This window comes from Thalassophryne amazonica, chromosome 11 (genome assembly GCF_902500255.1).
Source record: "Thalassophryne amazonica chromosome 11, fThaAma1.1, whole genome shotgun sequence".
Lineage (NCBI taxonomy): Eukaryota > Metazoa > Chordata > Actinopteri > Batrachoidiformes > Batrachoididae > Thalassophryne > Thalassophryne amazonica.
In genome coordinates this window covers 76,430,670-76,456,884 of record NC_047113.1, presented here as the reverse complement: position 1 = coordinate 76,456,884, position 26,215 = coordinate 76,430,670, and the positions used below count along the sequence as shown (strand labels likewise).

The 26,215-nt window shown below is 45.7% G+C and overlaps 1 protein-coding gene across 1 annotated transcript in view; it reads left to right on the top strand.

Annotated features, from left to right (window-relative positions):
• The first annotated feature begins 1,103 nt into the window (after window positions 1–1,103).
• Window positions 1,104–26,215, top strand: part of LOC117520872 (complexin-2) — a 142,629-nt gene continuing 117,517 nt past the window's right edge. Inside the window, exons 1-2 of the mRNA XM_034182203.1 lie at window positions 1,104–1,414; window positions 2,157–2,274. Of these exons, the coding sequence (XP_034038094.1) occupies window positions 2,244–2,274 (31 nt within the window). The 5' untranslated portion in view covers window positions 1,104–1,414; window positions 2,157–2,243. The remainder of the gene's footprint in view (window positions 1,415–2,156; window positions 2,275–26,215) is intronic.

The window sequence follows — 26,215 nt, the reverse complement described above, 5'->3', positions numbered from 1 at the left end:
GGCTGTAAAGATCTCTGCTTCTGGACGTCCCAGCTTCAGAACATGTTCCGTGTTTGGAAGGACACAAACTTATAACATTCCTCCGTGAGGCGCGTGTCTCTGCCTGCTGTCCTCATGTGGAAATATAGAAAACATATTTCGTCTTTGCGCTGGGCTGCAGAGGCTGCACACAGCCCACCTCCTCCATGTCCTTGCTGATTTCAGGCATTTTTCCACACTGATTACAGGCCAGTGGTAATGTTTCTGTCTGGTAATCAGAGTTTATGGGTTCGAATCTTGTGAGTGATTTTTTTTTTTAACCAGGGTTATTTAACCGTGGGGTTCTGTATTGCGCCCCCTTTTATGTATTATTTATTTATTTATATTTATTTCAACCCAGTGATATTCATTAATTATACAGCTGTTTTTTATTTTATTGTTCTCCACATCAGTGGTGTGATGTAGTGCAGCTGCTTGCATTGTGTTCCTGCTCAAAAGACACCGTAGTGTGCACGAACCATTGCATCAGGATCGTGCACGCCTGCCCGTCAGCATGATATTTTTGTGGTTCGCTCATATGAGCTGTTTTGCTGTGAGTCTCCCTGAGTTGTACTTTTTCGTACTGTGTGTGAAGGGGCCCTAAGTAATGCATCCTTTTTTTCAGTAAATACTGGCAAATCCTGATCACAAGTAATATCAACTTGTGCAGGACAGATTATCTTTCACAAAATTTGGTGGAAATCTGCCTGCTGATTTTGGACTTATATTGCAGACAAACAGACAGGGGTTAAGCCTCTCACCTTCCAAACATGCCCTGAAGGCAAGGTATTGAGGTGCTGACCTATACAACTGGCCGTAAACCTCTGGGTCACGGGCCGTGTCTGGCCGTCGGGCCGCCAGTTTGAGACCACAGGCTGTGGTCTCAAACTGTGGTCCACAGCTCTCCAAAGGCATTAAACCAACAGAGCAGAATCCCACTTCCCATCCGCTGCATTTAAATTGTGCACTGCCGGTTTAAGCGACACTCTCTCCGCTTTGCAGAGAGGAGGGGCGGGCTGTAGGACGTCAGCCAGCATCACGGGCTGAATAAGTGATGTCTCTGTGTCGGTCTGGGGGGGCTACGTTAGTGGGACGTACCTCTCTCTCCACCCCTCCATGTGATCCACTGACTCCCTTCTCGCCGCGTTGTGATCGGCAGCTGCTTCACCCTCCTCTGCACCTCCTCCTCCTCCTCCTCCTCTGAGTATGTTTATGTGAGCAGGAAGACGCAGCAGGAGGAAGCACCACCAAGGACGTCCTTATTTTTCACCCCCACCAGCCTCGTGAGCCGGAGATGCGAGGGACCAGCAGTTAGATTATCTCGGGCTGCGCTGCTGCCGCTGCAGGATAACTTCATCCCGGAGACTGCTGCAGCTGAAGCTTGTCTCCAGAGGAGGTAAAATTGGTGCAAGCTGTGGAAGAAGCACGGGATATGCGTGATTCCAGCACCACGGCGAGGGGATCGTACTCTGAACACGTCCGATTGCAGCACCACAGCCCATGGATAGCGCTCCAAACCACGGGCGCTATCCACGGGCTGTGGTGCTGAAATCGGACGTGTTCGGAGTACGATCTACTCGGAATCACGCACATCACGTGCTTCGTCCTCGCGTTTCACCATTTGAGCACATTTCCTGCATATCATATCATATCAGACATCTATCTGCCGCTGAATGTGCGCGTCCAGGCGTGCGTCCCGCACTGAGTCCCGCAATGGGAGGCTGTAAACTTTCAGCACATGATCGGGTTATAAAGTAGTGGCTTTACTTGCGGTCACATGCGTGACTTTTCCCCCACACGGTGTACTTTCCCCAAAATTTACCTGCCCGCAGGTTTTCTTTTCTTTTCTTTTTTTTTTGGAACACCTGCACGTTGCGGAAAATCAGCCGGCGGGCTCCTCACTGTGGATTCGGGAAGTGGTTTTCGGTCCTCCTGTCGTGAACCACTGACCTTGGTGTCCTTCATTTGGTGCATTGAGGAAGAGGCAGCGAGCCTCGGTGTGAGCGGCTCCGTGTAAGCTTCACAAATCACGACAGCGACCGTAAAAATCGTCCGTAGTGGACAATGCTCTGCATCTATTTGGATTATTCGTCCATTTCGTGACCAATCCTACAGTTTCGTGTCCTTTTTCATTGCAGATCTGGCAACAAAGGACTTCTAATTTCCCGCAACAACTGAATGTAACATTGCTCGGATAAGGAAGGCAGGGAATTCAAGCCATCATCATGAATTTTGTTATGAAACAAGCGTTGGGAGGTAAGTTTGAATCTTTTAGCGCTTTGTCTGAGAGTGCGTGCGTGTGTGTGTGTGCGCGCGCGCGTGTGTGGGGGCTCCGAAGAGCTTCTTATGTTTTGTTTGATACTTGGTGGCTATTTATTTGTTGTTCTAATAATAAGAATCCACTGAATTATGTTTTTGATGTTGGTCCATATGCAGAACTTGGATGTTTATATCAGGGGCGTGAGAACAGGTTTAATGTTGGGGTGGGGTGTTCAGACTAATTGCGTCCAGATAAATAAGTCAGTGATTATTTAAGTACAATTTTTTTTTCAATATCATAGTACTTAATATATGTTGCTGGTGGAAAATGTTTAACATTTTAATTCTGTATTAATGCATGCTATTAATTATTTTAATTTAATTTATTGATAGTGCTTTTTTGTATTTGAAGCACTTTTTAAAATTATTATTCATTCATTTTCTATACCTGCTTACGCCAATCAAAGGTCACAGCTGGGGGGGGGGGGGGGGGGGGGGGATTACGGGGACTATTCCAGCAGCCATATGGTGTGAGGAAGGATACAACGCAGACACGACACCAGTCTGTCACTGGGCCATATATAGACAGACAAACACATTTTTAGTCACCAATTCACCAAACTCTTTGGATGTAGAAAGTAGCCGGAGCATCCGTAGGAAACTCATGCAAACAAGGGGAGAACATGCAAACTCCACACAGAAAGGGTGGGAAGTGATCCTGTGACCTTCTTGCTATGAGGCAACAGTGCTAACTGGTTCATTTGTGATTTATTGTTTCAACTCCAAAATCAACTGGAGTATTTGTTTGGAGTCAGTTCTTGAAACTCTGAAGCCCCATTTAGTCCACGTTATATTCCCCGCAGCTGTTATACCTCCATCAGAGCACGAATTGCACTAATCATGGTGTCTAATCAGCATCTTGGTATGGCACACCTGTGAGGTGGGATGGATTATCTCAGCAAAGGAGAAGTGCTCACTATCACAGATTTCGACTGGTTTGTGAACAATATTTGAGGGAAATGGTGATATTGTGTATGTGGAAAAAGTTTTAGATCTTTGAGTTCATCTCATACAAAATGGGAGCAAAACCAAAAGTGTTGCATTTATATTTTTGCTGAGTGTATCAAAGGTAAACATTGCACTAAGTAGGATTACACAGGGGTTGGTTGTGATTTTTATGTTTATGTAATTAGGTTGTAATATTACTTTTAACAGGTATTTCTAAATTGATGAATTACGAGGTCTGTTAGAAAACTGACCTTTTTATTTTTTTAAAAAACTATATGGATTTGAATCATGTGCGCTTGCATCAGTCAAGCTTGAACCTTCGTGCGCATGCGTGAGTTTTTTCACGCCTGTCGGTTGCGTCATTCGCCTGTGGGCAGGCTTTGAGTGAGCACTGGTCCACCCCCCTCGTCGGATTTTCATTGTCAGGAAAATGGCTGAGCGATTGGAGCAGCGCTGAATCAAATTTTTCCAGAAACTGTGAGAGACAGCCAGGTGGAAACCATTCGGAAGAGTCAGACGGCTTTCGGTGAAGATACTCTGGGCGTCACACAGATTAAGGATCATTACAACCGGATTAAAGATGGCCCACAGCGGCGTAGGGTGCGCCGCACTCCGAGCGGCCATCGACAGGCTGAAACGACCAGATCATTTCCAAAGTGAAGGCTGTGTTGATCCGGGACATCGTCTGACTACCAGAGAAATTGCAGAAGAGGTGGACATCAGCACTTTTGCGGCACATTCCACTGTTACAGGAGATTTTGTAATGAAAGACGTGCGGAGGAATTCGCGCATCGGGACGGAGCCACAATGGCGCACAACAAAAAACACCTCCGTGTTGGAAACCATTCGGAAGATTCAGACGGCTTTCGGTGGCTTTTCAGTTGAGTGAGTATCCGAGAAGTTGTGTAACAGCTGGGCATGTCACAACTTGTCCTGTGAGACTTCCAACATGGACGTGCTTTTTGTTGTGCGCCATTAGTGGCTCCGTCCCGACGCACGAATATAACGGTCCTGTAGCTTGGGGGAGTCCACTTTGAGGGGAATGTCCTTCGTGGATAACCACACCTCCTGCCCTGGCCGATACGCAGGGGCCGGGGTCCGCCGACGGTCTGCATGGGCTTTTGCCCTCGTCCAGGCCTTTAGCAAAGCAGAACGGGCGGCACGCCACACCCGATGGCACTTCCGTAGGTGGGCCTGGACCGAGGGCACACCGACCTCTCCCTCAACCACCGGAAACAACGGGGGCTGATACCCCAGACACACCTCAAAAGGGGAGAGGCCGGTGGCTGAAGACACCTGGCTGTTATGGGCATACTCGATCCAGGCCAAATGGGTACTCCAGGCCGCCGGGTGCGTGGCAGTCACGCAGCGCAAGGCCTGTTCCACCTCCTGGTTTACCCGTTCTGCTTGCCCGTTGGTCTGAGGGTGGTACCCGGACGAGAGACTCACTGTGGCCCCCAGTTCCCGGCAGAAGCTCCTCCAGACTTGCGAGGAGAACTGGGGACCGCGATCGGAGACGATGTCTGTTGGAATCCCATGCAGCCGGACGACGTGGTGGACCAGGAGGTCCGCTGTCTCCTGGGCTGTTGGGAGCTTCGGGAGGGCCACGAAGTGGGCCGCCTTGGAGAATCGGTCCACTATCGTGAGGATGGTGGTGTTACCCTGGGACGGCGGGAGGCCCGTGACAAAATCCAGGCCGATGTGGGACCAGGGGCGATGAGGCACAGGCAGCGGCTGGAGTAGTCCTGATGCCCTGCGATGGTCAGCCTTGCCCCTGGCGCAGGTGGTGCAGGCCTGGATATAATCCCGGACGTCGGCCTCTAGGGACGCCCACCAGAAGCGCTGCCAGACAACTGCCACGGTTCTTCGCACCCCTGGATGACAGGAGAGCTTGGAGCCGTGACAGAAGTCCAGGACTGCAGCCCTAGCTTCTGGTGGGATGTATAGTTTGTTCTTCGGCCCAGTTCCGGGGTCCGGGCTTCGTGCCAGGGCCTCCCGGACGGTTCTCTCTACGTCCCAGGTGAGGGTGGCCACGATAGTGGACTCCGGGATGATGGGTTCCGGTGGATCCGACAACTCCGCTTTGACTTCATCTTCATGTACCCGGGACAAGGCATCCGATCTCTGGTTTTTGGTCCCGGGACGGTAGGTGATCCGGAAGTCAAAACGGCCGAAGAACAGTGACCAGCGGGCTTGCCTGGGGTTCAGCCGCTTGGCGGTCCTGATATACTCCAGGTTCCGGTGGTCAGTGAAAACCGTGAATGGCACGGACGTTCCCTCCAACAGATGTCTCCACTCTTCAAGAGCCTCTTTCACCGCAAGGAGTTCTCGATTGCCGACGTCATAGTTCCGTTCGGCCGGGGTCAACCTGTGGGAAAAATAGGCACACGGGTGAAGGACCTTATCGGTCTTCCCGCTCTGGGAAAGCACAGCTCCTATCCCTGAGTCCGAGGCGTCCACTTCAACCACTAACTGGCGACTAGGATCGGGCTGCACCAGAATGGGTGCAGACGAGAAGCGCCGTTTCAACTCCTTGAACGCGGCATCGCAACGATCCGACCAGGTGAAGGGGACTTTTGGTGAGGTCAGGGCTGTCAGGGGGCTAACTACCTGACTGTAGCCCTTAATGAACCTCCTGTAGAAATTTGCAAAGCCGAGGAACTGTTGCAGCTTCCTACGGCTAGTGGGTTGGGGCCAGTCTGTCACCGCCGCAACCTTGGCTGGATCAGGAGCGACGGAGTTGGGGGAGATGATAAACCCCAGGAAGGACAAAGATGTGCGGTGAAACTCACACTTCTCGCCCTTCACAAACAGCCGGTTCTCCAACAACCGCTGCAGGGCCTGACGTACATGCCGGACATGAGTCTCAGGATCCGGAGAAAAGATGAGTATATCGTCTAGATATACGAAGACGAATCGGTGCAGGAAATCCCGCAAGACATCATTAACTAATGCTTGGAACGTCGCGGGGGCATTTGTGATGCCAAACGGCATGACCAGGTACTCAAAGTGACCTAAGGGGGTGTTAAATGCCGTCTTCCACTCGTCTCCCTTCCGGATCCAAACCAGGTGATACGCATTTCTAAGATCTAGCTTAGTGAATATTTGGGCTCCATGCAGGGGCGTGAACACTGAATCCAACAGGGGCAACGGGTATCGATTACGAACCGTGATTTCGTTCAATGCGTTCGTTCAATAATCAATGCATGGACGAAGTCCGCCGTCTTTTTTACCCACAAAAAAGAAACCTGCACCCATCGGGGAGGTGGAATTCCGGATCAACCCGGCGGCTAAAGAGTCCCGGATGTAGGTCTCCATTGATTCGCGCTCAGGTCGTGAGAGGTTGTACAGCCTGCTGGACGGGAACTCAACGCCTGGAATCAAATCAATGGCACAATCGGACGGATGGTGGGGGGGAAGGGTGAGCGTCAGATCCTTACTGAACACATCCACAAGGTCATGGTACTCCACCGGCACCGTCCCTAGATTGGGCGGGACTCTGACCTCCTCCTTAGCCTGGGAACCGGGAGGAACCGAGGAACCTAAACATACCCGATGGCAGGTCTCGCTCCACTGAACCACTACCCCGGACGGCCAATCGATCCGGGGATTGTGTTTTAACATCCAGGGGAACCCTAGAATCACACGGGAGGTGGCAGGAGTCACAAAAAACTCGATCTCCTCCCGGTGATTTCCCGACACCACCAGAGTTACTGGTGGTGTCTTATGTGTGATTGGAGGGAGTAGGGAGCCATCTAGTGCCCGCACCTGCACAGGCGAGGTAAGTGCCACCAGAGGGAGCCCTATCTCCCTGGCCCATCTGCTGTCTAACAGATTCCCTTCAGAGCCCGTGTCCACCAGTGCTGGGGCCTTCAGGGTTAAATCCTCATAAAGGATTGTCACTGGGAGTCGTGTGGCAATATGGGTATGTCCCACGTGAATGTTTTGGCCCACCCCTAACCCAGTGTCTAGGGGCAGGCGTTTGGTGTTTAACCGCTCGGGGCAGTCCCTCACTTGATGCTCTATTGAGCCACAAACAAAGCACGCTCCGCGGGCCAGCCTCCTCTGTCTATCTGGTGCCCTAAATGTGGCCCTGCTCGTGTCCATAGCTTCGTCAGCAGGGGGAGCTGTCACCACACGGAGCGTAGAGGCCGTGGAGCGTGGGGAGGGCGGAACTCGGTCGGAACCGGAAGGGAGAGGGACGGCGCGTGCCCGGCCACGCCCTTCGTCTCGTTGCGTTCTTCTAACCGATTGTCTAATCGTATAACGAGATCAATAAGCCCGTCTAAATCCCGCGGTTCGTCCTTGGCCACCAGGTGCTCCTTCAGGACCCACGATAGTCCGTTTACGAAGGCAGCGCGGAGGGCAGTGCTATTCCAGCCAGACCTCGCAGCCGCGATGCGGAAGTCGACTGCATAAGCAGCTGCGCTCCGGCGCCCCTGTCTCATTGACAGCAGCACGGCTGAAGCGGTCTCTCCTCTATTTGGGTGATCGAACACTGTTCTGAACTCCCTCACAAACCCATCATATGTCAGAAGGAGCCGTGAATTTTGCTCCCAGAGCGCTGTAGCCCAAGCGCGTGCCTTGCCGCGAAGCAGATTAATTACATAAGCTATCTTACTAGCATCAGTCGCGTACATGACGGGACGTTGTGCGAAGACGAGCGAACACTGCATAAGAAAGTCCGCGCATGTCTCCACACAACCCCCGTACGGTTCTGGAGGGCTTATGTATGCTTCAGGGGAAGGTGGGAGGGGTCGTTGAACGACCTGTGGAACGTCACTATTGCGCACAGGATCGACAGGAGGGGGAGCCGCAGCAGCGCCCTGAGGGCGCGCTTCCACCTGCGCGGCAAGAGCCTCCACCCTGCGGTTAAGGAGGACGTTCTGCTCGGTCATCAGATCCAGCCGAGCCGTAAAAGCGGTGAGGATTCGCTGCAACTCACCGATCATTCCTCCTGCAGACGCCTGTGCGCCCTGCACTTCCATTGGCCGTTCAACAGCCGGACGACGCCCCTCGGGGTCCATGACGTTGGCCGAGATATCCTGTTGGGAAAGTGTAGGTACACAGACCCACAACAGGGGGCGCAAATGAACGGACAATGGAGGAAGTCAAATAACAACACTTTACTGTTGTGAATGGGCACAACAAACACAACAGATTACAACAATAGACAACAAGCCAAATCACAAAAGGTGTCGTGTGGGCAGGCTCCAAGATAGAAGACGTCTGTCCAAAGCAGAACCGGAACCACACGATTTCCTCCGCCACCAGACCCCGGGAATACTGGAGCCGCCAAGTCCCGAACTCCCAGGTGGCCACTGCCTCCACGTGTCGGACCTGGTACTGCTGGCGAGGAACAAAAAAAACAATTAAATGTGGGCGCGTTTGCACCCAGCAATCCACACGGCAGGAAAACTACCTCCACCTCTCGTTGGAAAGAGTCTGCTCTATAATGCACAAAAGTCACAAAAGGTTACTGTCGAAAAGATCTCACGGTCAGCTGAGAACGTTACCTTCCAGGTAGAACGATATCTCGGCAAAGAGGTGGAGACGTCGTCCTGCTGATGTACCCCTGCTGATCAGGTGATTGGTAACAGCTGTTGCAGGTGATGCGTGACAGCTGTCACCCTGGCTGCTCCTGTGAGGCGGCTGCGCCCTCTGGTGCCTGGAGCCCGCACTCCAGACAGGGCGCCCTCTGGTGGTGGGCCAGCAGTACCTCCTCTTCTGGCGGCCCACACAACAACCACAGCTGGAATGATTTTGTCATTGACAACCAACAAACATACTGGAATAACTATTACTTATTCAGTGTGGAGAATAGACTTAATGTTCTTTTTAAAATGTAATATATTTGTCATTTACCTTGATCACATGTAGAGAAGGCAGAAGGGCGCTCAAAACGCATAAGGTAGGTTGAAAATGTTGAAAATTGTTGCTCCCTGACGCCTCAAAGACTACATGTATACAGAGGATGTAGTGGATATCCTTGAGACATTCCACTAAAAAGAGGTCAGGTATAACCATGCCTAACCACAATGAGGTCAAGTGTTTTAAAAGGAGTGCATACTTGACAGCTTGGATATACACCAGAGGTTAAGCTACTGCATTAAATTTGTCATTTTCATTGATAAGATGTTTACTGTTCTGTATTTAATGCTATTGCATTAATATTATTATTTTCTTTTATGATAAAATGTACACTATTGTGTATTTCATGATTCAAATATAGATACAGTAAAGACTTTGAACAAATTAAAAAGTTCTCAAATGTCATGTAAAAGTGCATAATTCCTTCTGGCTATAATTTATCACTAAAATAAGGTCAGAAATGAATTCTGCATGTTCAAAAACCCTAGTATAGAGGTGTCACATTAAAATATAGGATCAAAAATAGAAAAGTTGTTATTTCGATATCTGATCGGCGGCCATTTTGGTTAACGCCCCCTGGCGGCCATTCGCTGTTAAATTTGAATGTCTACCTGTGTGATTTTGAAAGCTGATAGACCCTGCTACTCAAAACAGCAGTCAAAAATTCTTGTGCTTGAGATGTATATGGGGTTATAGGATAGGGCCTGGACTAAACTAAACAATACCTTTGTTAAATCTGTTTTAGTGTACACACACTGGACCTGTACTACCCACTGTATATACTGTGTTTGTGTCCCACTTCAAACATTCATATAATTTCTCTGTTTTTCATTCTGTTGATTTGCCATGAACCAGGTATTTGTGTTTGCCTTGTATTTGAAATTTAGTCTGTCTTGCTGTTGCACAATTCTATCATCACTGCTGCTGGGACACTGCACATTTCCCCATGGGAGACTAATAAAGGAATACCTTATGTATAAAATGCAAAAATTACATAAAAAAATACATTCCTGCAACTGTAACTGCCTATGACCAGTGGGGGAGGGAGGGGGAGGTAACCTCCATATGTCGCTGTTGTAACTGCTGCACATTAGAGCCGAACATGGGGTGGTGGCAAACGCTGTAATCAGTGGCAGTTGGAAATAAACTGAACAGAAATGATGAACTTTTGCAAAGACAGGAAATGTACGTATGTGGTCCAAAAATAAAAGCACCTGCTGATACGACGGTTTAGTCTCCAGCTCAGAGGCTGACTGAGGTTGGAACTCCAATGAGCACTACACAGTTTCAAAGAAACACCACACTTTAATATTTTCAGTGTGGAAAAGGTATCTTTGACTTATTTCTCTCTTCTCACTTTGACACTTTCACCTCCATGTCAGCTGAAGCCAGCTGAGGTCAGATTACTTTAACCGGCTGCTAATTTGTAATGTAGGCTGATCACTTTTGCTCAAAAGAGTAATTGATGTCCCAGTGAGTGCACCTTGCCCACCAACATTTCTTAAAATGGACCAAAGTCTAAGCATTAATCAGTTTGTGGTTCTTCTGGACTGGACTGTCCTTATTGCCAAGTGCACGATTTCCAGCATCAAAGACAATCTAATATTCAATAACTTCATTCCAGCATGCAGCTCTGAGTGACTTTCTAATTAATTGTGCTCCAGCAGCTCCCTGAATGTGAGATAATCATAGCAGAGTGATGACTTTTGAAGGAATAGGAACATGCAGATGGTGCTTGGTGGTTTGTCCACGGAGCAAAGGTTTGCCCAGAAATCCATCCCTGATCGGCTCATATAGGAAAACCACATCATGTAACAACTCTGTTACTTCCAAAACTACTTCACAGTGCTTCTGTGTGTAGATTATTTATAATGTTCATATTCATTTCACAGTTTCACACTTAGCCAGATCAGCTACTGGGTTTTTACCAAAAACAGCAATCCAACAATTGACAAAAATAGGTTGTAGCAACTGTTGCATTATTCAAGCCAAAGTGAAACAAAAATAGGAAAGAAAAAAATAACCACACTGCTTGAGGCTTATTATTCAGTTTATCCAGTTTAAATATTCAACATTTTAATCTGCCAAATTTCAGCTTGATCCATCTTCACAAATATAAAGATTTGTTTCTTTTCTTTGGTGATTCATTTCACCTGCATTTAAGGTACTTACACCATCTTTTATGTATCTTATTATATTTTGAAGGTACTTACACCATCTTTTATGTATCTTATTATATTTTGATTTTAGATATTTTGTTTTTCAATCGCTCAAAAACAGAGATCTCAAACTGGTGACCCAGGGGCCAGGTAGGGCTCCTAAATCAGTAGTTTATGGCCCGTGATTGGCCTACACACAAAACATTTTAGTTAACTACTTTCAAATCCTCAGCAGTTTTTATTCATAAGAGTAACCATAAATCACATGGATCACGTCCCATCATGCCACTATTATCCAAGCCTGTGACTGCACTATAACTTAGATAACGTGATAACGTGATATTGCAGGATTTGACCACTTATGGGGACCTCTGCTCCCATTGTGCAATATATACACAGCATAGCTTCACATGGAAAAAAATGGTGCACTGTTTTGTTTTCAGCTACAATCACTGAAGCAGTCGCGAAAAGTGTTTTTTTTTTTCCAGTTCCCAGTGGAGAAGGGAAGACGAGGCAAATGGGACATGTCGTGTTGATAAATGTTAGCCTACACAGCTAATCAGAGTAACTGCAACACATGTCCACTTCCCCACTGCATTGTCACTTTTTCTTTGCATTTTCACTTTGTATGTAATTTGCTCAAAACCTCAGAGAAAATGCCATGTTTTTGTCCCCAGAAGTAGAGAAGTTATGTCATATGCATCATATTTTACCTTTACCTTTAGCGCCTGCCCTCAAATGAGACTGCACTGCCCAAATGGCACATAACAACTGAAAAAAATATGAAAATTGTGATATATTTGAGATTCATACAAATAATCAGGTCTGTGAGTCTGCAGCGGCACCACGCCTCGCTGTGTTCACCACACTGCAGAACCACTTTGGGTCCTGGGTGGTAACCACCGAGGAATTCAACTAATCCATCCCTACCTCTTAAAAAGTAACCATCTGTCTGCTGCAGCCATCTGAACCGCAGGTGCCCCCTTGCTTTTTTAAGCTGCTTGGGTCCTAAACACTGAGGTAGCTGTGTAGTGATCACTTACGATATATCGTGAAATTATCAGATTGACCCAGATCTGATACTTTGGATCAAGTCGGAGCTGCCAAATTAGAATTTTTTTTCCCATGTGTTAAATTATGGCTCAAGTGCTGTTTGGGTCAAATGTTAGAGGTCATTCTGAGTTATTTCTGGTAATGTTCTCTCTTATTTTATGATGATTATCTGTGGTGCTCTTACTCTGATATTTCTCCTGTGTTACTTTGACTTAATGGTTGTTGACCTCCATGTCCACGTGTCGCCTGCACTTCTGGCTGTAATCAATCTGTATCATTTATAACCACAGTTAGAACATCTTCTAGTCACCAGATTGTATTAGGTTCTACCCTGCTTTCTAGCATTCCATGTCAAGTGGTTTTTGACTCCATTTTATTGACCTCAGCCATGGTTCAAGATTCCTGTTTCTTGCCTGCTGTTTTTGCTCTGGTTACAGTGTTTTTGACCCACCATTATGGACCTTTACTACCATAGTATATTACCTGCTGTTTTGGAAACTGTGGGTCAAGAATCTCTGATTTTTTTTTTTTACTCATTCTATGTTTTGGAGAACTTTACTGCCTAACTCCCTGAAAAACTGAGACTCTTTTTGGACTGACCCAAGTCTGTGTTAGGACCAACCTTGCCTGCCACATTTGCTGCTATGAGCTTACACATTATTATTATTATTATTATTATTATTATTATTATAAGTTTGAGCTATCTTTCAGTGTGGTTCTCTTCCTTGGGGTCCTTGACTAGCTACTTTACCTCCTCACTGAGTATGAGCCTGACACTTGGAGAGGTCATGCAATCCATTTCAATGTGGTTGATTTGTGGTTTCCTTGATGGAATAAAGCACACACACGCACACAGACCACATTGCTTTGTGATATAATGGAGTATGATGTCATTCTTTGTACTCTGTTTTGGGAGAAGATGGAGGCTCTGAGGTCACACTAAACATGTCGACTGCAGCCAGAGGAGTTGACATCATTTATCAGCTGCTGGGTGAAACATGATGAATGTGACGCTCCAACAGACTTACCTGCTTTATTTATGTCAGTATTAGATAAGAATGTTTACATGTTGTTAAGTCGGTCTGATTTGAGCTTTTCCCTGAAAAAATATTCTAATTTAAAAGTGAAAAAACAGATTAAAAAAATATCTAAGCAAAGATCCAGATAAGATTTAATGACGACTCTGACAGAAAATATTGTCTTTTCATTTCAATGTTTTTCACAGACTCTCTTTGCTTTGTTTTTTTTTTTTGCTTCTTTGTCTTTGTAGCACTGATACAACCAACAAGCAAAGTAGTTGAGGTGAGGAGCAGCTCCTTCCCATTTAAAGAATGGAAAGTCTGTTTTTAAAGATGCATCACCTTAATATGTATATGTCACAGACATAAACGAGCAAAGCTCTTCAGCATCTCACCATGTCATTTAGGTCCTTCAGAAGTTTTTTGAGTAAATGCTTCAGGGCAGCATTAGCATGGCTAAAACCTTTCAGCTTCCCCCCAGACCCCCCACCTTTTTAAGCATTTTTTTTTTTTGCCTCTCACATGCCTGGAAGCTCCTCACCATCTAACCATGTCATTTAGGTCTGGGCTGATAATGAAAGGCAGGCTGATAATGTTACTACTTGATATCTTCTGGAAGGGATTTTTTTAAACATTATGTTATTGTTGCACTGTTATTGTTGCATTCAGCAGCAGCACCCACCATACTTCCTGACTGCTTGACAGAACCAAAGTTCAATTAATTTGTGTAAAAAGTGGCATAGTGGCACCCCTGTATCACTAGTTAGCTTGCTAATATCTTGGTAAGATTTCTTGATTTCTTACAAATCACCTCAGAGATGTTATCTGCTTACAACAATAAGGTTTTTCAATTTAAAAGTGTTTATTTCTCACCAGCTTTTAGAAAATAAGAAAAACAATGTGAAACCCATTGCATGTAAACAGAAATACAGCTGTTTGTGGGTGTATTCTGCCATTTTGGATTATTTCTTTGACCAACCAGCCAACATATGTCACACTGTGGTCACAATGTGGTCACCCTGTGGTAATCCTGTGGTCACCCTGTGGTCACCATGTGGTCATTCTCTGGTCATGCTGTGGTCACACTGTGGTCATGCTGTGGTCACCCTGTGGTCACACTGTGGTCACCCTGTGGTTATCCTGTGGTCACCCTGTGGTCACCATGTGGTCATCCTCTGGTCATGCTGTGGTCACACTGTGGTCACCCTGTGGTCATCCTGTGGTCATGCTGTGGTCACACTGTGGTCACAGCGTGGTCATCCTGTGGTCACCCTGTGGTCATGCTGTGGTCACCCTGTGGTCACCCTGTGGTCATGCTGTGGTCACAATGTGGTCATGCTGTGGTCACGCCGTGGTCATGCTTTCGTCACCCTGTGGTCATGCTGCCTTCACTTGGATTGGTGGTTGCCATGTTGCATTACAGTAAAATGGCCATTATGATTGAAAATGAATTCAGTTGGTTGCTTTGCTTTGTTCTGTTGTAGCTAAAGTTGCTAAAAGTTCTTTCTTTGATTAGTGATAATAACATGTTTTTATTCTGGGCCCCAGGGCACGCCTCGGGCTGCTAATGAAATAGCGGTCTGCTAACTACAGATGGAGCGCCGATAATTGACCACAATGCCCTTCAAAATCACATTATTGTATAATTATCCTGTTGAAATGTTCGATATTATGGACCCTATGAATCTGAAATCTCAGCTTCCATTCTGATCTTTATGCACTCAGTGAATTACAGTAGTAATATCTAAGTAGTAGTATCTAAGTATTTAAGTATCTCGGGGTCTTGTTCACGAGTGAGGGACAGATGGAGCATGAGATCGATAGACGGATCGGTGCAGCATCTGCAGTGATGCGGTCGCTGTATCGGACCGTTGTGGTGAAGAGAGAGCTGAGTAGGGGGGCAAAGCTCTCGATTTACCGATCGATCTACGTTCCGATCCTCACCTATGGTCATGAGATTTGGCTCATGACCGAAAGAACGAGATCGCGAGTACAAGCGGCCTAGATGAGTTTCCTCCGCACAGTGGTTGGGCGCTCCCTTAGAGATAGGGTGAGGAGCTCGGTCACTCGGGAGGAGCTTGGAGTCGAGTCGCTGCTCCTCCACGTCGAAAGGGGTCAGTTGAGGTGGCTTGGGCATCTTTTCCGGATGCCCCCTGGACGCCTCGCTGGAGAGGTGTTCCGGGCACGTCCCATTGGGAGGAGGCCCTGGGGAGGACCCAGGACACGCTGGAGGGACTACATCTCTCGGCTGGCTTGGGAACGCCTTGGGGTTCCCCTGGAGGAGCTGGGGGAGGTGTGTGTGGATCGGGAGGTCTGGGTGGCTTTGCTTGAGCTGCTGCCCCCGCGACCCGACTCCGGATAAAGCGGAAGAAAATGGATGGATGGATGGATGGATGAATTACAGTATAAAGAGTGACAAAATTGTGAGTTTCTCATCATTGTAATCAAAGGTCAAATTTAACAAAAGAAACTGTGTTTGCTGTGTTGTCAGTCATTTCAAGGTCACACAACAGAATGCTCTTACTAATCGAAACATCATTTTAGGGCCACAAGAGAAAGGTTTTCAGGCCACATCTGGCCCCCCGGACCTTTAGTTGACAGTCTGTGGTCTATGAACTGGATGTAGCAAATCTTAATTGGAAAAACAAACCCTTCTGAATTAATCTGAAGATGAGTGAATAATAAGTGTGCACTGTTGTTTTTTTGGTCTTCACTTCCGTTGCCCTCTCTGAGGCGATGGTGTGTTTGTCAGGTGCAGGAGCTTTGTGTGCATCACATTTGTCTGCAGGTGTGTGTGTTATTGTGTGTCCTGGGGAGCTGCAGTGTTCTGAACCTCTGTGTCAATAAAGAAAAATCTGCCAAAGTGTGCACAAAATGAATTTCACACATGAGGAAAAGCAGCCAGTTTAAGCCAAAGTTTCCACCCTCAGGAGTAATTGGTTTTCAGTTGTGCAGTGGATTAGCTGTGGGCTGTTACAGTATATCACTCTTTCTCTTCTGTGAGTTCTGAGGAGAAACTCACACTTCATCTGCCTGCATCCAGGCCACCGTTTGTACTCTGTCTATTCTGTGGAGAAACGGTGAAGGTCATCGAGAACGACGCCCTCGTCTCTGCCACCTGTGATGTGTTACATCTCTGAAATGCATGAATTAGAGTGGACAGACAATATTATCTTTTTTACACATCAAGGACCTTGAGGGAGCTTTATCGGTCTGCACTGCAGTGGAAAAACAAAACCACCTGTGCATTATTGAGCATTGTTATTTTTTTGGAGGTCAGGAACCCTTTTAAGGTTTGAAATGAAATGAGGAACATGAAATGAGGAACACACTAAGAAAAAAGAAGTCTCCAAACCGTCCAACCTGAGCTGTCCCTCTGATATGTTCATTTCTAATCTTGTCCATTCTTGTCACTCCTAAAGAGAATCTCAACATCTTCAGCTCTGCCACCTCCAATTCTGCCTCCTGTCTTTTTGTTAGTGCCACCGTCTCTAAACCGTACAACACAGCTGGTCTCACTACTGTCTTGTAAACTTTCCCCTTCACTCTTGCTGATATTCTTTGGTCACAAATCACTCCTGCCACCTTTCTCCACCCACTCCACCCTGCCTGCACTCTCTTCTTCACCTCTTTACCACACTCTTCATTACTTTGAACAGTTGACCCCAAATATTTAAACTCATCTACTTTCATCTCTTCTACTCCTTGTAACTGCACTATTCCACTGGGTTCCCTCCCATTCACACACATGTACTCAGTCTTGCTTCTACTGACTTTCATTCTCCTTCTCTCTAGAGCATATCTCCACCTCTCCAGACTAGACTCAACTTGCTCTCTACTCTCACTACAGATCACAATGTCATCTGCAAACATCATAGTCCATGGGGACTGCTGTCTGATCTCATCCGTCAACCTGTCCATCACCACTGCGAACAAGAAAGGACTCAGAGCTGATCCTTGGTGTAATCCCACCTCCACCTTGAATGAGTCTGTCATTCCTACTGCGCATCTCACCTCTGTTACACTATTCTTGTACATGTCCTGCACTACCCTAACATACTTCTCTGCCACTACAGACATCCTCATACAATACCACAGCTCTTCTCTTGGCACCCTATCATAAGCTTTTTCTAAGTCCACAAACACACAATGTAACTCTTTCTGGCCTTCTCTGTACTTCTCCAACAGTATTCTCAGAGCAAACATTGCATCTGTAGTGCTCTTTCTCGGCATGAAACCATATTGCTGCTCACAGATCTTCACCTGTTTCCTAAGCCTACCTTCTACTACTCTTTCCCATAACTTCATGCTGTGGCTGATCAACTTTATGCCTCTGTAGTTACTGCAGCTCTACACATCACCCTTGTTCTTGAAAATAGGAACAGCACACTTCGTCTCCACTCATCAGGCATCCTTTCACTTTCCAAGATTTTATTAAACAATCTGGTTAGAAACTCCACTGCCATCTCTCCTAGACATTTCCATGCCTCCACTGGAATGTCATCTGGACCAACTGCCTTTCAACTCTTCATCCTCTTCATAGCAGCCCTCACTTCTTCCTTACTAATCTCTTGTACTTCCTGACTTACTCTCACCACATCATCCAGCCTTTTCTCTCGTTCATTTTGTTCATTCATCAGCTCTTCAAAATATTCCTTCCACCTTCTCAGCACACACTCCTCACTTGTCAGGACATTACCATGTGCATCTTTTAGCACCCTAACCTGCTGCACATCCTTTCCAGCTCTGTCCCTTTGTCTGGCCAATCAGTACAAGTCCTTTTCTCCTTCCTTACTATTCAACTTCTTGTACAGCTCGCAATATGCCTTTTCCTTCACTTTTGCCACTTCTCTTTTCACCTTACGCCGCATCTCCTTGTATTACTGTCTACTTTCTTCATCTCTCCGACTATCCCAAAACTTTTTCGCCAACCTCTTTCTCCTTATGCTTTCCTCGACCTCTTCATTCCACCACCAAGTCTCCTTGTCTTCCTTCCACTGCCCAGATGTCACACCCAGTACTGTCCTAGCTGTCTCCCTCACCACATCTGCAGTACTTTTCCAGTTGTCCAAAATTGCTTCCCCTCCAACCAGTGCTTCTCTCACCTGCTTGCTAAATTTCACACAATAGTCTTCCTCCTTCAGCTTCCACCATCTGATCATTTGTTGAGCTCTCACTCTCTTCTTCTTTACCTCTAAAGTCATCCTACAAACAACCATCCTATGCTGTCTAACAACACTCTCTCCTGCCACCACCTTACAGTCTCTGATTTCTTTGAGTTTGCATCTCCTATAAAGAATGTAGTCCACCTGTGTGCACCTTCCTCCACTCTTATATGTTACCCTGTGCTCCTCCGTTTTCTTAAAGTAGGTATTCATCACAGCCATTTCCATGCAAAATCAACTACCATCTGTCCTTCCACATTCCTATCCTTGACAGCATATCTACCCATTACTTCCTCATCACCTCTGTTCCCTTCACCAACATGCCCATTGACGTCCGCTCCTATCACCACTCTTTCATGCTTGGGCACACTCTCCACCACATTATCTAACACACTCCAGAAATGTTCTTTCTCCTTCATCTCACAACCTACTTGTGGGGCATATGCACTGATGATGTTCATCATCACCCCTTCAATTTCCAACTTCACACTCATCACCCTGTCAGACACTCGCTTAACCTCCAACACACTTTTAACATACTCTTCCTTTAAAATGACCCCAACACCATTTCTCTTCCTGTCCTCACCATGGTACAACAACTTGAACCCACCACCGATGCACCTGCTCTTACTTCCCTTCCACTTGCTCTCTTGCACACACAATATATCTACCTTTCTCCTCTCCATCATATCAGCCAGCTCTCTCCCTTTACTAGTCATACTACCAACATTCAAAGTCCCCACTCTCATTACCACCCTTCTTGCTTTCTTCTTCTCCCGCTGTTTATGGACACGTTCTCCTCCTCTTCTTCATCGTCTTTGCCCAGCAGTAGCCCAATTTCCACCGGCGCCCTGTTGGGCAACAGCACCGGTGGTGGACGTTGTTAACCCGGGCCGCGACCGATCCGGTATAGAAATTCGATTAGTCTGCATGGGGTGTGCAACCAGTACATTCTGAGTGCCGGTCCCAAGCCCGGATAAATGAGGAGGGTTGCGTCAGGAAGGGCATCCGGCATAAAACAAGCCAACCAAACTATGTAGACTAAAATTCCTGTATATATAGTTGCTATAATTATTATTTTGAACACCAACTGTATGAATTTTCAGTCTATAAGTCACTCTTAAATGTAAGTTGCAGGGTTTCCCAAACTAGTAAAATAAATAAATAAATAAATAAAAAATGTGACTTATTGTATGGAAAATATGGTAACTCTATTTTCGGTACAAGCAGAAAAAATATTATGCTGGACAAAACTATTACCACCACCATCCAACAGGAGGTAGAACATGTGTATTGTTTTCCTGCACTGTATCAAAAAACAAAAAACAAAAAAAAAAACACAAAAAACAAAAAACCATCATTGATGAGCTCATTGAAATTTTGCAGGAATTTCTGAAAACAAGAATTCATGATTTGAAGTATTTTAAACATTTTCCTTTTATCTCTTCTGAAGCCACCTTATGATATCACAATAAAACTTCACCATCAACTCCTCCCACTTCCATCTTCCTCCTCCTCTTCTGACATCTCTGCCCTCTGCCTTGGAGGAGGAAGAGGAGGAGATGGGAAGTGACAAATTGATCTTTAAAACTGGGTGTTATATCATCAGTGGCTGAGGTTGTAAAGTGGTGCTGCCCTCCGCACCAGCAAAAGCTGTAATGTTCATTTTTTGTCTTCACCCTTTTTTCCTCCTTTCTCCCTCCCTTCTATTCATCCATCACTCTTTCCTCCACCTCTCCTTTCTTAGTCACGTTCACGCCTTCGCTGCCTCTCCCTCCCTGCAGAGCTTCTCTGCCAAAACATTCTTTCCTGTGTTTATTCTTTCATCATTCACTTTTCTTTCTTCTCATTCCTCCGTCCTCCCCAATTACCGTAAATTTAAAGGCTGCAGAAACCTCCATCAGGCAAAGAGAGAGAGAGAGAGAGAGAGAGAGAGAGAGAGAGAGAGAGAGAGAGAGAGAGAGAGAGAACACACACACGTAATCACTGGGATACGACAGACGTCCTGCATGGTTGAAAGCACATTTTGGAGAAGGTTGGGGGCACGGTGCTGACATAGAGACAGATCTCAGCCTGAGGTCGAGCCTTCTGCACAAATCTACGTGACAAACATGTAAAGCATTTGTTAAGGAGACAAACTGCTGTTTGCCTGCAGAAAATAACCCTGGAGATCAATGGCAAATAAACATGCACTGCATGTGTGCACAAAACATGCATGAACAATCAGTTAATTAAAAAAAGGGATTGAACACAAAACATCAAGCTGATGTTGGTTAAATGCTTTAAATTTCCACTCTGTCGATGTCGCTTGTGCACATACAAATGCACATGCCGATTTACTGAAGCCTTGTGTGTGTCGAAACATGCAGAAACAGCATCGCTCTTGAAAAAAATAAAAAAATAAAAAGTGCATGCTGATTTGCGCACGGTACACACTGAGTTATTAAATTATGATCTGCAGATTATGTTATGAAATGAAGCAGTTTGTCCCTGTTGATGTGCATGTTTACTGATTGGTTCCTTGTCTTGGTCCAGTCCTTGTTGGTACTCTGTGTCAGTGGGATCTGATGACTGGTCCTCAGACCGGCCTCGCATTACTGGAACGTCATTAGTTCAAGGCTGGTGCAGATTATTTTAATATTATTTCAAAGTACACAATCCTACGGGACTCGAACCCGTGCCTTCCAAAAGCTCCGATTGCCAGTCAGAAACCACTGAACTACAATCACAGTCCTGTGAAAGCTGCAGGAACCTGCCTGATATGAGGAAGGAGATGGACGTATTTAAAATGAAATAAACCCATACACCATATAAAAACACCACATTTATCAAGCGGGTAATACAAATATGATCCATCTGTTCCTTTGTAGATGACCCATGGTCACAGACGTACAGTCATGAAGGGGCCATTAAATAACCCTGGTTAAATAAAAAAAAAAAAAAACACCACAGGATTCAAACCCACACACTCTGATTACAAAACAGAAACTTTACCACTGCACTACAATCACTGTCTTGTAACAGGGGCGCACAAAATGGATAAAATCAACAAGCAGATAAATGTATTTTCTTAAAAAAAAAAAACCCACTGTGATAACTGACCAAACATTTTTTGGTACAGTGTATTTCTTCTGATACATGTCTGAAAGTGGCATATTTGTCATTCTCTTGGCTTGTCCTGATCGTGCGGCACACCGCTCACAGCCCTCATGGCCTGACACACGTGTCCTATCAGATGTGACATTCATATTGCCTACTGTGTGTCCAAATGGACTGACGGCCCGTTTCTCGCCCATCGCAAAAGTGATATATGTTTTTATGTATTTCCACACAAGCACACACACGCACGCACGCACACACACACACACACACACACACACACACACACACACACACACACACACACACACACACACACACACACACACACACACACACGTGTCCGTCAAAACACAGGACGTGTGCTGCACCTGTGATGTCCAGAACCTGAGATGTCCCAACAGCTGCAGGGCAGCCAGCCACGCCCACTGTCCTGTCAGCGCATAGACCAAGATGTCACTCTGTGATCAGATGAGAGAAGCCTCGTCTGCAGGGGGCCTCCACACACACAGATGTGTTGTGGAGGGGGAGCGTGGGGAGGAGCACGCAAAACACATGCACGTGTTGTGGGTGGAGCCGACACTCTGGCATGCCACATGTGCACTCGGCAACTCCACAGTTGTGGGGCACTTAGACAAATTTCACATCCACCTCGACAGTGATTGTCTGCTGAGTGTTGTTGTGTTAATAGTAAGAATTGCCACACATTTTCTAAGTGCCATGCGAGCGGTGTTGGATGTTCGTGAGTGTAAGCTGGAATTTGGTCGATAGCTGCCGTGAGAGGGTTCGATAGGCTCTCACAGTGCACACTCTGTCTTTCAGCTGTTGGTGTGTGCAAATAGTTACAGCAGCAGGTGTACAAGGCATTGGAGGCAGCTGCAAAATTACATGTTTTGCGTACGATTCCTGCTTCATGCGCACTTTCTGTGCATATCGACCAAATTCGCACTATGTGTGAAGAGACTCACATTGCACATTGTGGAAACTTTTTCCTAAATTTCTTCTTTTCCCTGGAATTGGACATAAGCACTAATGGGCCTCTGGCCTTCGTTGTTCCCTCTCTGTTTCCCTGTAGCCTGTGCACACGAATGCCTGTTTTTTTTCCACATTGTAAGTTACAGAGTTCAATTGATGGTTTTTCCAGCCTTCTCCTTGTGGTCCTCCTCTTATTTTTTTTAATCTTGTTCTTATCCTCCTTTCTCGTCTCACTAATGTGGAGCTGCTCATCCGTTAATGAGGCGGATATGAGCAGAGTGTGAGTGAGCTGCTGGTTTTAGACCCACAGAGCTAGAAAAGACAACACTGCAGGCTGTGACCACTGCACGCAAAAATACCTGCAGCAGCTAGAAACTCTCACGCTGCATTGCCACATTGCACTGCGTGTAAAAGGGAGGAAGTGTTGACAGACTGCAGAGACACTTATGTTGTAAAACTTTAATTCAGCAGAATTGAGTTTTCACTTGTCCCAGTAAGAGGTGAAGCAGACTGCAGGGGTTCTCTGTTACAGCCTGCAGATAACTGTTGCACTCAGTCTAAACTCTGCTCCACAAACTAATGAGGTAAAGTAAATTTTTTTACACATTGAAGATTTGTGATATTCCAGTGTTTTCTTGTAGTTTCCTGCTGGGCTGAAAGCTTTTGGTTCATGCTGCGTTTGCGGCACAGTGAGTCAGCTCATCTGGTTGCTCTCTAACCTTTGCTGCTTGCGTAAGCCTCTGTGCATGAACTGTGCAGAATGCCTGGAGTTCATCCTGGTTGCTTTCTATGTTCTCAAATCACCAACGCTAACAGAATGCATGAAAAAGAAACAATTTCTGAGCTTCCGATCTTCTACCCAAGGCAAAGTGGTACAAGACCAAAGGTGGAAAACTCCGGCTTCAGTGAGTAAAAGTCCGACCACTTATTCATTTCATCCAGCTCTTCAGTGAAATCCAAGTAGTAAACTTTGATGGGCTCATGAAGTCCTACTGCAAGAAGAAAAGCTTTCAATTCGTTGAGTGGCCACTTGAGGCTGGCTATATATTGCTTTTTGCAACTCCACAGTCGTGGGGCACTTAGACAAATTTCACATCCAGCTCAACAGTAATCATCTGCTGACTGTTTTCGTGATGATAGTACGAATGGCCACACATTTTCTAAGTGCCAAACGAGCAGTGTTAGATGTTCGTGTATGCCAGCGGAAATTTGGCCGACACCTGCGCGGGGGGGTTCGATGGGCTCTTACTCTGCACACTCTGTCTTTCCGCTGCTGGTGTGTGCAAATAGTTGTAGCAACAGGTGTACGAGGTGTTGGAGGCAGCTACGATTTTACACGTATTGCATATGATTCCTGTTTCATGTGCAATTCAAGCGCAATTCAACCACATTCGTACTGTGTGTGAAGGGGCCCTTAGCGACACCACCACTGCCAATATGGCGACACTTTATAGCTTTATATCGGCTGTGTCGGGTCGCTATAGAAAAACGTCCTGGTGATGTCATGCAGTTTTGACCAGTAAATATATATATATATATATATATATATATATATATATATATACATACACCATGGTCAGTGAGAATTCCATGTCTAACTGGCGTGCATTATTTTCATGTATACGCGCACGTAGTTCGGTGAGTTAAGTCACTGTTATATATCACTCCGCTCTGGTCGTCACCATAGCAACGCACAAATCAATTGGCGCAGATCAGCTGTGTTTTGACAAGTGAATGACAGAAACGCGATAAAACATGGATTTCCAAGTGAATTTTAATATTGTTGGCCAAAATAAAACGTTTGAGGAATGGAAAGAGGAGGAGAGCAGACGAGAAGAACAGCAAAAGCAACGGCGTAATGATTTAACATCGGACGAACTGGACAAGATTGAAGACGGGAAAGAAGAAGAGAACGGTTCTATCCTTGTGGGCGGCCGAGCGCGCCGCATCAAAACAGCGAGTGTAGTTTCTGGACCTGTTTGCCAGAGTTTGTCACAGCGCGATACAGCGGTGGGGGGTTGAGTGGCCCGCTGCGCTCAAGCCCGCAGACTCGGTAAGCGCATCAGAGACAAAACATAAAATAGTCCCAAATACTCACACATTTTTATCAGGTTCTGTTAAATAAATATTTGTGTGTTAGCTCACTGTGTGGGACCATGGTATAAGTGGATTAAACAACTCCAAGCCGTGCATTATACGGTTTGAATGCACTTCACGGAGTCGTTGTGGTGTTTCAAACTCCGTGTCGTGCATTCAAACCATATAATGCATGGCTTCTCGTTGTTTAATCCTTACATATATATATATATATATATGTATATATATATATATATATATATATAGAGAGAGAGAGAGAGAGAGAGAGAGAGAGAGAGAGAGAGAGAGAGAGAGAGAGAGAGAGAGTCTATGGTGAAAACAGCGCAAGCATCATTGCAAGTTTCTACACAACACATGTGTACTCTAGATCACAATAAAAATGAGGTGTGGAATCGTGTCACCATAAAACATTTACGTCTTAGACCAAAAAAACCAGATCTTCACCAAAACCACATACTCAGACGCACCTTACATAAGTGGGTTCACAACACACGTACACACGCCACACAGTGACTGGCAACGGTGCATAAGGACCATAAAACTGGATATGCCCTTAATGTATTTGTGAAATCTAAACAGGTCATTTTTGCGCACCCTGTGATTCTGACACTACTCATTGACGGACTCATCCATTATAAATCACTTTCATTCGATTGTATAAATATGAAAAAACTCCCACCAAGTGAAACTATGCTGTTTACAGACATTAGCTCAAGAATCTGTCAATAATACTCACTAATCTTTGCAGTGTTGACTCATATCTTATATTGCTTGGGAGCAAAATACACCCAGGCTAGGTCAACACTATTGGAGTGTGAAATGAATCAACTCTGACATAAACAGAGTTGCTTTGACGCTATTTTGAGTGGCATCAAATACACTTGAATATTGATTTAAAACTGCTGTTATCTCAGATTTGATTGGCTTAGATTAGTGTCACAATGAAGGCAAGACTGAACTGCAAACTGCAGACACAAACCGTGGCTGAGGCACAGAGAAACCACAACATGACACCATGTTCCAGCAGACGAACAAAGCACAAACAGGTCAACGCGACAGACACATAGCAAATGTGAAAATTCAAAGGACAAAAGTGATGAAAACTCAAGGCCTAAAGACATGCATGAGGATATACTGTGACAAAATGACAATGAGAAAACTGCACAAAAATACAAAATAAAACAACTAAACCTGAACTAAAGAAACCGTGTGCAAAATCACACAAAACACACAAACATTTAGGGCCCATCCACACTGAGATGAGTTTAGGCGTATCTGCAAAGGTTTTGCATTGTATCGACATTTTGAAGCCCAAAAACACTAGTTTTTGAAATCGAGTCTCAGAGTGGATAAACCTCAAAACGCCACCCTTGTGTTTTCATGCAACTTTTGTGAAATGACGACTTCTTCTTCTTCTTCTTCTTCTTCTTCTTCTTCTTCTTCTTCTTCTTCTTCTTCTTCTTCTTCTTCTTCTTCTTCTTCTTCTTCTTCT